A 12,803-nucleotide genomic window follows, 5' to 3' on the forward strand; every position below is an offset into this window, starting at 1 on the left:
AATCAGTTTTTCTTTTAAATGTACCCTCCTAATTTTCTTATTTACATTTTTTAAATGGTAAATGTGACAACCATTAACAAAAATAAAATAAAGATCTCAAATAATTTAGCTATAGACACATATATACTATAAGAATGTGCCACATATTTTCTAGGGATGCAAAGCATTATGTCTTTTTTAACTTGGTAGATAGTCTTTTAATGTGCATACAACTGAAAATGAATCACTGTTTGGCTTTCGAGTCTTTCTGCATTTGGCTATAATTTTTCTTGAACCCTTCAGTTAATAATAAATCATTTCCAGTTTGGTAAGTCCTGCCAGAACCAACACTACATTATACTAGATTATAACCTTAAAAGAATGAGTTCCAGTAAACCCATAGAATGATGGAGATATGCACAGTGGATTCCACCACATTACCAATGATGACTTGCACACAAGAATTGATATAAAAGACAATACTCTGAAGATGTATGGAAGCAAAAGATGGAATAGTTATAAAGGAAGACAGAAATAATGCATGGAGAGATCAATACTACTATTTACTACTGCTAGCTACCTAGCTTGCATTTATATAGTGCTTTAAGGTTTGCAAATTGCTGGATAATAATATCTCATTTGATCCTCAAAACAGTCAAGTCAGGTAGATGCTTTTATTAACCCCATCTTAACAGATGAGGAAATTGAGGCACACTAAGATTAAGTGACTTGCCTATGGGGTCACACAGCTAGTAACATTCTGTGCTAGTAAATCAGATTTGAACTCTGGTCATCTTGACTTCAAGCCCAATGATCTATCCAAGGAGTACTTAGTCAAATGCTGTACTTTTAGAATGTTAAAAGACTTGGAGTATGGCCTCTAGGACATCAAGTAGATGATCCTTTTTTGCCACTTATATGGGAGGACATAAATAGAAATTTCATACTGTTTCTTTGTTTCTGTTATTCTCACATCTTGAACAAATCATTCCTCTCCTTTATTAGAAAAGCCTTCTCATCTGTTAACACCAAATCAAGTGCCAATATTTCTGTGCACTACTTCCATAACTATGGGCAGCTGGGTGGCAGAGTGGTAGAGTGGTGAACCCGGAGTCAGACAAACTCATTTTTTTGAGTTCAAATCTGACCTCAGACATGAGTCGGATGACCCTGTTTGCCTTTGTCTCCTCATTATAAAATCTCTTCATCTATAAAATTTCCTAGAGAAAGGAAATGGCAAATCACACCAATCTCTTTACCAAGAAAACCCAAAAAAAGGTCACAGAGAGTTGAACACCACTAAAATGAATGAACAACAAGGAAAGTCTCAGTAACTAACTTGTTATCAGGACTTCAATAACCTTTTATTTTTAGGAGTAGAAACTAGGTTCATTTTAACTTTGAAGTGAACCCTATCTGAGGGGGTATATCTCAAACAGGTCTACTATTTTTCTATAATTAATCTGACCTTAGGACTCTACCAACTCCTGCTTTGACCTTTGAGTAGGTCTAGGGACTGGATGTCTCTGCTACAACATGTGCACTTTCCATATACTTTCTGTATCTTCCTCAGGAAACCTAACCAAATTGCATTATATTTGTTACCTGTTAAATATATGATTATCTTTTATTCTATTGTTCTAGTCAGTAATCTTGAGCTTCCGACTTGGATGCTGGCTAAATGAGTTAATTTCCCTTCTCCCTGCTTCCTCAGAACCATCTGTGACCCACATCTCTTGGTTTCCTCTCTGACTCTTTCCTACCTTCCATTGTGCTCTCTGGAATCCCTATCCTATTGTTAACAATATACTTCTAGAAGACCTAGACCATCCCCCAAGAAAATATCCCTTTATATGTATTTATATACTTTAAAGTTTGCATCTCTTCTTCCCCAAAAGAATGGTTTTTTTGATGGTACCTTTTTTTTTTGCATTTGTAATCATATGATCCCACACACTGCCTGGGCATTTAAATGCTTATTGAATTGAATTTCTAATCTCTATAGCTAACAGGGATTCCACCTTGGATTTTTCAGAACACTCTTTTGATTGCTAATATACCTTGTAATTTTCCAACTCAAATACATTATTTGAGAGCAAAGTTTATCCTGTATTTCATTTTTTTTATCCCCAGTGCCTCATGCTTAATACTATTTGCTATTTATTTTTTATATTGAACAAGTCCTAATGATAAATTTGAACTGTGATGTTATATTTTCTACCAGTATGGAATACTAATATCACACTTCACCATTCACATTTTATAGATGAAGGATTACAGGACTGGGCAGGGTATATTAGTCTGCTCAAGGTCGCACTGCAACATCATATGAGATTAGAAATTCTACTCCTTTATAAAACTGTTTCTTCTGATAGGGGATAGTTTTTACAAGCTCTTTTGAGGAGCATGCTAAGACAATCAATTATTGTGGAATTCACTGAACCAGGTCTTTAGAACACAGTCCACTATCAGTTTGAGGTAATGGAGGAGGGGAAGGCAGGGAAAACCTGGATATGTGAAATTTCCAATATTAATTTTTCCCATCAATTACTGTCTTTTTCCCTATCATATAACAAAAAATCCATCTTCTTATCATCCTTGACTTTTTCCTTTCTTTTTCATTCTCTAAATAAAGTTGTGCATAGTAAACTTGCAGTTCATGTACAATCAACTTTTTTCTTATATATTGTTTCATTCCATAAATTAAAAATAAAATAAAAGGAAAAGACAAGTGACCAATGTAGAGATGGAAAGCTGGAAAGAGGGCTAGAAAAAAAAAACATCAACTGTGGAATCTGAAACACTTTATAAATATGTGGCTTTGTGTATTTCTTTGTTATCCTTCCCTTGCCTTGTCTTCTTTTTGGTTTTCATTCTAATAATTCCCTTCCTGATTTTTTAAATTTTGTTTTGCTTTGCTACTCTTTCCCCTTTGACTGAAAAGTTGCTTACACCTACTTTAGAGGTTTGCCCTGGGAAGGTTCTCTGAATTTTTCACCTATTTTCTAAAGGGTTGCAAGATTCCCTTCACAAGATTAATTTCTTACTGAGGTTTATTCCTCTGGGATGAGACCTTATTACTAATGTACAAACTCAAGTCTTAAGTTCCTTTCTTCTTCTCTGCTCTCCCTTTTAAACAGTAAGTTCAAGGGTATAGCCTGGACTTGAAGTCCACATGAAATGGTTATAAATCACTTTCTCTCAGAAGTGACTTATCAGCATTATCCAGGGCACACCCTTTACTCTGGTGATCCATCAAATTCTCATCTTAATAAAAGAATCCGGGATCCTTCCCTGTTCTTCTCCCCTTTTATCTTTTCTCCTTCCTTCTCCCCATCCACTTAGGATAAAATCAATTCCAGATGGAACAGGAAACAATTGAAGGGTGGGTGGAAAAAGTAGTAGAAATTATTGGTGAATAACTCAGGATTTAATGTATTCAATAACAACAGTCCTTTAACACCCTCCCTCCACTGCAGCTGGGAAACATTGGAGTTTAGTGACTCACTAAAGGAGCCCTGGGTTCCTCAGAGCCAGCTGCCATGACAATCAAATAGACTAAGAGCATCCTAGGGCTAAATGATAAGGCTAATGCATCTGAAGAGCAAAGCAAGTGCTTCTTCCTAATGATCAGGGACCTAATGGAAAATGCTTCTGTTCTTCTTACAAAAAGAGGTCATATATTATCAGAATTACCATTAGGATGGGGATGACGAGGGGAAGAATAACGTGCTTCTATTTTACAATAACTTTGACAGAAAAATCGCATTAAGTTGATCAGTAAAAAATACCTCCCTCCCGCATTGATTAAGTACTTAGTATGTATAGACAAAGCTATGTTTTTTCCAGTAGCAATGTATATAGCTTAGGCCCATAAGGAAAACTGGAGGCTGCAGAATCAATGCTTTCAACTTGTTGTCCTGCAGAAGACTTTTGAGAGTCCTTTGGAGAGCCAGGAGATCAAATAGGTCAATACTTAAAGAAATTAATTCAAGTTATTCACTGGAAGGTCAAATCTGAAGCTGAAAATTAATACTTTGACCACATAATGAGAAGGCAGGACTCATTGGAAAGAATGGCTTTGGGAAAAATAAAGGCAAAAGGAAAAGGAGATGGCAAAGGATGAGATGGATTGATAGTGTCAGGGAAACAATGACTATGAACTTGGACAGCCTTTGAGAGACAGTGGAGGATGGAAGGGCCTGGCACGCTGTGGTTCATGGGTTCATAAAGAGTCAGCCACGACTGAACAATAACAAGAACAAAATGTTCTAAACACTTTAGGAGTCCCTGGGGATAGAAATATAATGAAGGAAGCATCTCCTACTCACAAAGAGCTTTAGTGGATCTTAGTGTGAGATTCAGCTTTGTCATCTTTGTCTTTTGGCTTGGTGTGATTTTAGGCAAAATACTTCCCATCTCTGGGTCTTAGCTTCCTGAACTGTAAAGTGAGGGAGTTGAATTAAATGAGCATTTAAATCATTTCCATTTCTGACACCCTGCAGGCAAATTGGCCATCAAAGAGATGTTTCTCTGTTTTTATTCTATACTTCCCCAATAAAGAAATGATATTTTAAAATTTATTTTATCTATATACTCACTGCCAACACAAATTACAACCCTTCCATGCCTTCTCATCTTGAATTGCTTAGACAGATTTTTCTGTAAAACCTCCACAGAGGCTTAATCCACCCAACATGATAGTGACCCTCTTGTGATCCTTTATCATCTCAGCAGTACCCCCATTGCCATTCAATGAATCTGTGGTCTTCATCACTTTTATGTGACTTTTTTCCTTCTTAGTTATTCAGATACATCTTAATAATATCTTTCAAACCATGTCTCATGTAGCATGTTTCAATCCTCTATTATAATAAATGAATCTCTACTAAAGTAATCATTACCATTCATTTGGACACAAATGAATTTAGATATCTTGCTTCTTCTTAGAACACTGTCTTTCCACTGTTTGTACATATAACCCACAGAACCTAGCAGTTCTTGCTGAAGGAGGATGGAAAGAAAAGAACTGGAGGGGTACTCCTCATGATAGACTCTATTTTCATCCATATTCCTTGTGAATTGATAGAATTAGAAATGGAGGCTGTAGATGAAGTCCTAGAAAGATCAATCTGCACTAACTCCCTGCCTCCAGATTCCAGAATGATAGTGAAATCTACTCTGAACGGTCTTTTCAAAAGTCAAAGTTTCTCTCAGATAGCAGGAAGCCTTAGGTTCCATTACCAGGATCAGCTCCTTTTCAGAATCATTTCTGAACAAGGACAATCAATATTTCTGTCTGTTTAAGGGAAACTATAACTAGTTATGTTCCTGTTTAGTTGCTCATGAGAAGAATTAGAAACAAATAAGATGCCCATTAACTGGGAAATGACTAAAAGTATTGTGGCTATATGAATATAGTCTGATATCACATTGTAAGAAATGATGAATATGAAGAATAGAAAGAGAGACTTGGGAAGAAATATGAGAAATATGCAAAGTGAAACAACTACAACTAGGAAACAATACCCAATGATTATAACAATAGCAACAATAATTTTGTTATTATTGATAGTATATCATTTTAGTCATGTCCAACACTCTGTGATCTCATTAGGGGCTTTCTTAGCAAGGATACTGGAATAGTTTGTCTTTCTTTCTCCAGTTAATTTGACAGGTGAAGAAACTGAGGCAAATGGGGTTAAATGACTTTCCCAGGATCATATAGTTAGTAGATGTCTGAGGTCAAATTTAAACTCAAATCTTCCTGACTTCATACCCAGCCCTCTCTTCACTGAACCACAAAGTTGTATCATCATCACTGTAACAGCTGGCATTTATATAACATTTTCATATCTGCAAAGTGATTTACAAATATTTCTCTTATTTTATCCTCACAACAACCCTAGGAAATAAATACTATTTTAATCTCCATTTTTGGATATTAGGAAACCAAGTCAAGTTAAATGAAGTTAGGGGTTGCCTTAGCAAAGATATTAGAGTAGTTTGTCTTTCATTCTCCAGCTAATTTTATACATGAAGAAACTGAGGCAAAGTAGTTTAAATGACTGTCCTAGAATCACACAGCTAGTAAGTATGCAAGGCTGTATTTGAATTAAGTTTTTCAGATTCCAGAGACAATGCTCTCACTACAGGGTTATTTAGTTTGCAGTTTAAGTGGAAAGAATAACAACAAACAAACTCAATGGTATAAAATTGTAATGACCAAAATTGGCTCCAAAGAAGAAATATAAGAGCATAACTCCCTGTCTTCTTTTTAGAGGTGGGGGACAATGAATATAAAATAATACCATATAACAATGTCAGACTTGGTTGATGTGTTCACTGATTTTGCTGAACTGTTTTCCTTCTTTTTTTCATTCTTTGTTTTAATAACTTATGGTCGTGGATATAGAAAAAATATAGAAAAAAATTTTAACTTAAAAATCCCTCAGTTTTTTTAATCTGTAAAATGGAAATGATAATAGCATAAACATCACAGGATTGTTATGATGATCAAAAGAGATCATGGGATCATAAAATTAGAGTCAGATGGACTATCAGAGGCCATAGTTCAATTATTTCATTTCATTCATTGTAAACTAAGGCCCAGAGAAGTTGAGAGACTTTTTAAAGTGGCACAAGTATCAGAGATAAGATAGTTTATGTAAAGTGCTTTCTAAACCTAAAAGTATTCCATAAATGGGAGCAATCAAAATTAGTCTTTTTTTAAACTGCTTTGCAAGACTTAACTTTCATCAATGAATCATCTATAAACTCTTTCTTGAGCTCTCCTTAGAACTGAAAAAATAATGAACAAGAAGGGATTTCAGATTTAATCTTGTTTTACAGATGAAGAAAGTAGGACCTCAGAAAAGTCAAATCATTTACCTTGGCAGATATTTTATTCTTTTTGTTGCTGCTAGTGGCACAGTGGATAGAATGCTGATTTAGAGTCAAGAAAATGTGAGTTTCATCCAACCTTTCTGGAGAACAATCTGGAATTGCACCCAAAGGGCAATAAAAATATGCATCCCTTTGATCCAGAAATATCACTGCTGGGTCTGTATCCTGAAGAGATCATGAAAAAGAGTACAAATATCACTTGTACAAAAATATTCATAGCAGCTCTGTTTGTGGTGGCAAAGAATTGGAAATTGAGTAAATGTCCATCAATTGGGGAATGGCTAAACAAATTGTGGTATATGTATGTCATGGAACACTATTGTTCTATTAGAAACCAGGAGGGATGGGAATTCAGAGAAGTCTGGAAAGACTTGTATGAACTGATGTTGAGCGAGATGAGAAGAAGCAGAATATTATACACCTTAACAGCAACATGGGGGTGATGATCAAACTTAATAGATATGCTCACTTCATCAGTGCAATAATCAGGGAAATTTTTGTAGTATCTGTGATGGGGAATATACAATCTGTATCCAGAGAAAGAAACAAAGACCAAAGTCTATTACCTCCAATTTTTTTAAAAGTATCTTAGGTACTACATAATTTTGCTATCTCTAATATTTTATTTTCTCCTCAAGGATATGATTTCTCTCTCAACACATTCAATTTTGATCAATATCTGTATCATGGAAACAATGTAAAGATTATCAGACTGCCTTCTGTGGGGAAGGGAGGAAAAGGGGGGGATTATAAAGTTTGAAACCTTACAAAAGTGATAGATAGAAACTACTATTGTATATAATTGGAAAAAAAATAAAATATTTTTAAAAAAAAGATCTGAGTTCAAATTCAGCCTTTGGCTAGCTGTGTGATCCTGAGCAAGTCACCTAATTTTTGTATTAGTTTTTTCAACTGTAAATTGGAGATAATATTATTAATACCAGTTAACACCAACAGCACTTACTGAATACCTACTGAATAGACATCCCTGGAGCTTACTCAAAGGAGATCTCTTAAGGACTGCTTTGAGGAACAAATGAGATCGTATTTATAAAGCACTTAGAACAGTGCCTGAAAGAGTAGATGTTTAATAATGATTATTTTCTTCACCTTGTTTGTTTCTCTCTGTCTGTATTACTCCCCTCTAGTATATTATTTCCCTGAGGGCAGGCTCTATTTCCATTTTTCATTATATCCCCCATACTTGGCACAGTCTCTGATAGATCATAAGCTTGTAGAATTAAATAGCCCAAGTTTATATGTTTACTTAATGATGGAGTCAGACTTAAAAACCCAGGTCTGTTGACTGTATATCTATTGTCTCTCTAATATCATTCTTACTAATAGCTCATATCCAAATCTATAGAGTATTTTCCTCTTGACAAACTTGATGAGCTTGCTATTCCAGGTATTCCTAGCCTGGTTGTTCAGATAAAGAGTCTGTGGATTCTACTAGGTCTATACTCTGAAGAGATTATGAAAAAAGGGTAAAAACATCACTTGTACAAAAATATTCATAGCAGCCCTGTTTGTGGTAGCAAAGAATTGGAAATTAAGTAAATGTCCTTCAATTAGGGAATGGCTTAACAAACTGGTATATGTATGTCATGGAACACTATTGTTCTATTAGAAACCAGGAGGAATGGGAATTCAGGGAAGCCTGGAAAGATCTGCATGAACTGATGCCGAGTGAGATGAACAGAACCAGAAGAACATTTTACACCCTAACAGCAACATGGGAGTGATGATCAATCTTGATGGACTTGGTCATTTCATCAGTGTAACAATCAGGGACAATTTGGGGCTGTCTGCAATGGAGAATACCATCTGTATCCAGAGAAAGAACTGTGGAGTTTAAACATATTACCTTTAACTTAGAAAAAAGAAAAACTGTTATCTTATTATGTTATTTTGCTATCTCTTATACTTTATTTTTCTTCCTTAAGGATATGATTTCTCTCTCATCACATTCAACTTAGATCAGTGTATACCATGGAAACAATGTAAAGACTAACAGAATGCCTTCTGTGGGGGTGGGAGGAGAGAAGCAAGATTGGGAGGAAATTGTAAAACTCAAAATAAATAAAAATCTTTCTTCAAAAAAAGAGTCTGTAGATTAAAGAATTTCAATGATTTGACTTTGTTCACAATGAGAAGTACCAGAGTCAAGTTCAATGTTTTTATCATGTCCTACTCCATGCTAATGTATTTTAGGAGAAAATTATTATGTACCTAGAAATATTCACACACAGACATCTACACACATACATATACTCACAGCATACTCAAACACCTATATACATAAATACAAGTATGTGCTTATTGTTGTTCAATTATTTTAGTTGGGTCTGACTTTTTGTGAGCCCATTTGGAGTTTCTTTGCAAAGACACTGGAGTGGTTTGCCATTTCCTTCTCCAGATCATTTTACAGTTGAGGAAATTGAGTCAAACTGGATCAGGAGACTTGCCTAGGGTCACACAGCTAGTAAGTGCCTGAGGCCAAATTTGAGCTCAAGAAGCTGAGTCTTCCTGAATCTAGTCCCACTGAGCCAACCTAAACCCACACATATATGTATATACACATGCCTATGCATAGACACTTAGGCACCCATCCCCAAAATGACTGGAAGGTACCTCTTGTATCTGCAGGTGGCCATCTTCAGAGATGCCATGGGCAGTCAGGAAATACTTTTTCACCTCTTGAAGTTTCTCTTCTGCTAGAGCTTCCTGCATCAAGTCAGAAAAAGTTACATGTTAAAAAATGCAAGCCAGTGACTTGCTCAAAGTCACACAGTAATTCAGAAATTGATGCTCTTTCCATTAGTCCTCATTTTGGGTCAGTATGAGTTGTTATTGACCAGTGGTGTACAAGTAAGAAGCATGTACAATTAACTCCAGCCTTTTAACTGCCTACATAATAGGGACACATGTCTTACATTATAATTCCCTCTCTACCTATATAACCCCAGGCAAGTTCATTACTTGTTTAGGTGAAGCTACATAAGCAGACTATTCCAATAATTTAGGCACAGAGATCCCCTTTGGGATGAGCATTGCTCAAAAAAAAATAAGAAATGCTTCAATGTGGGCATGCTTTGAGAGATTGTATCTAGGAAATAAGACATTCAAAGTTTATGGCATCCATTTAAGAAAATATCAGGCTCTAGAGAGACAATGTCCCTTAACTGTGGTCTCTGGCTAATGATGGGACCATTCAATAAATATATGTTAAGTACCTAGAGTGTGTAGAATACTTCAATAAGTGCTGAAGACTCCCCCAAATTTAGAGAAATTAAGACCCTCCTGGACCTCACTTTAGGGAAGAGGGATGGAATATCACACATATACAAATAACTATAATATAAAATAAATATATGATAGATTTCCAAAAGAATTACAAAATGGAATGTGAAATCCAAGAGTCATCTGATGACTGCTGGAGTTAGGGGAAGACTCTATAGAGGAAATGGTAATTGAATTTATTTTTAAAAATAATATTCCCCACCCAAATACATGTTTTTCTTTTTTTAAGTTTTGAATACCAAATTCTATCCCTCTTCCCTCCCTATCCTATCATTTTCCTTGATAGTAAGCAATTTGAATTACGTTGTACATGTGCAATCATGTTTATTGAATTAATCTTAAAAGATAGAGTGGTAGGAGCTCAGCAGGTGAGGCATGGGTTCTTTTTTTCTTAATTGTTTTCCATTTGGTCTGAGAATGATGTGGAGAGCTGGGGAAAAATGGTCCTAGAAAGTGAGAAAGAAGAGAAAAGAAATTAAGGAAGAAGAGAAAGGGGAAAAGAGAAAAAAAGTTAAACAGAAGAGGCAGCATAGAAGGGGTAGCTGCAAACATGTTTGAAGAGAAAAGAGAAACACTCTCCTTTATTGGGAAATAATACTTGCTCCTGTCCTAATGGACAAAGAAAGGCTATTAGGAGCTATAGGAATGGCTTGGAATAGAGGGGAAGAAGGTGACTGATTCAAGAACAGATATTTTATCTTCTTTTTGTAGTAGTTACTGTTGCAAAGAAGCAACAATTTTACAGGTGACAGTATCAGGTAAACTCCTGGTGTTATATGGTCGTTTCTGTACACACAGCTTTCAGGATAGCCCTTTTGGAAATGATCAAACAACATCAGAGACTAAGATAGCAATCAGGTACCTATAGGCATAAGCAAGGTAGAAGACCTTGTAGCTGACCCTACTAGTGATGTGATGATGATGTCTTAACTTGAAAAGTAACTTACTGTTGTAGTTTTCTATTTTTTAAACAATTTTTATTTTATTTAGCATTTTTTCATTTTGAATGTTTTTTGTTCCAAATTCTTTCCCACCCTCCCTCCATTCCCTTACTCACTGAGAAGGCAAACAAATGATATCAATTATAAATGTGAAATCAAACAAACATTTCCATATTAACTATATTATAAAAACAGAGAGAAAATAATATGAGAGTTCATCGATTTTCTTTCTGGAGTGGATAACACTTTTCATCATGAGTTCTTTGGAATTATTGGATCATTATATGGATCTGAGTAGCCAAATCTTTCAAAGTATATCACCATTTCAACATTGATCTTACTATGTACAATTATTTCCTAATTCTTTGCATTTCACTGTGTATCCGTTCATGTAGGTCTTGCCATATATTTTCTGAAACCACCTCCATCATCATTCATTACAGCACAATAGTACTCCTTCACAATCATATAACACAATTTTTTCAGTCACACTCCAACTGATGAATATTCCTTTAATTTCTAATTCTTTACCATCACAAAAAGAGTTGTTATAAATATTTTGCACACATAGATCCTTTTCCTTTGATTCCTTTGAGGTAAGACTCAGTAGAGGCATTGCTGGATCAAAGGATATGCACAGTTTTATAACCCTTTAGACATAGTTTCAAATTGTTCCCCAGAATGTTTGGACCAGATTTGCAACTCCATCAATATTGATTATTGTTATTGTTGTTATTATATTCTAACACTGTTTTCCCTTATTCCTGATAGCAGTTGCCATTTCTGATAGGTATGAGGTGGCATCTTAGTTTGATTTATATTTCTCTAATAGATAGTGATTTAAAATATTTTTAATATGACTATAGATAATCTTGATTTCTTTTTCTGAAAATTTTCATATAGTTCATATAGTCTTTGACTATTTATTAATTGGGGAATAGCTCCTATTTTTATAAAGTTGATCAGTTCCTTATGTCTTTATTGGAGAAATTTGCTGTAAAATTTTTTGATATTGCTTCATTGTCTATGATACTTTTTGGCAAAATGTAGCTTCCTTTATTACTTCTTTTAATTAGGTCTTTTTTTCTGTTGGTTTCTCTGAGATAATGATTGCTATCCCTGCTTTCTTTACTTCAGCTGAGGCATAATAGATTCTTCTTAAGCCTGTTATTCTTTTTACATGTTAATACTTGAATATTTAATACTTTAAGTTGTACTAGTAAAACCGATATAAATACATAAATCCACAGTCAAATATTGAGTTCTCATACAATTAGATTTAAAAATATCAGATCTTTTTGGTAATACCATTTTTAAGTCAATAATAAACAGTCCATACATGATTATATCATTGATAATTAACATTGTCCTTTTTGATCTATGCCCATATTAGCTTCAGCAGCTTATCCAAGGCCAAATAGTCTAACAAAGGACCACTATTTTCATTTCTTTAGAAGTTTGCTCTAACACATTCATTACTTTAATAAAAGTATGTTAAGCCTGTTATTTTAACTCTATGTGTATTTCTGTTTCAAGTGTGTCTGTTATAAACAAAATATTGTTGAATTCTGCTTTCTAATACATTCTGTTATTTGATTTCATTTTATGGGTAAGCTTGTCCCATTCTCATTTACAGGTATGATTATTATGTATTTTCTATCATCCTATTGTTCT

The 12,803-nt window shown here is 34.7% G+C and overlaps 1 protein-coding gene across 1 annotated transcript in view; it reads right to left on the bottom strand.

Annotated features, from left to right (window-relative positions):
* SCGN (secretagogin, EF-hand calcium binding protein) overlaps positions 1-12,803 on the bottom strand; it is a 68,063-nt gene that overhangs the window by 40,215 nt on the left and 15,045 nt on the right. The window contains exon 3 of the mRNA XM_074206848.1: positions 9,520-9,612. Coding sequence (XP_074062949.1) covers positions 9,520-9,612 — 93 coding nt within the window. The remainder of the gene's footprint in view (positions 1-9,519; positions 9,613-12,803) is intronic.

The sequence above is a fragment of the Macrotis lagotis genome, chromosome X, assembly GCF_037893015.1.
Source record: "Macrotis lagotis isolate mMagLag1 chromosome X, bilby.v1.9.chrom.fasta, whole genome shotgun sequence".
NCBI classification, from domain to species: domain Eukaryota; kingdom Metazoa; phylum Chordata; class Mammalia; order Peramelemorphia; family Peramelidae; genus Macrotis; species Macrotis lagotis.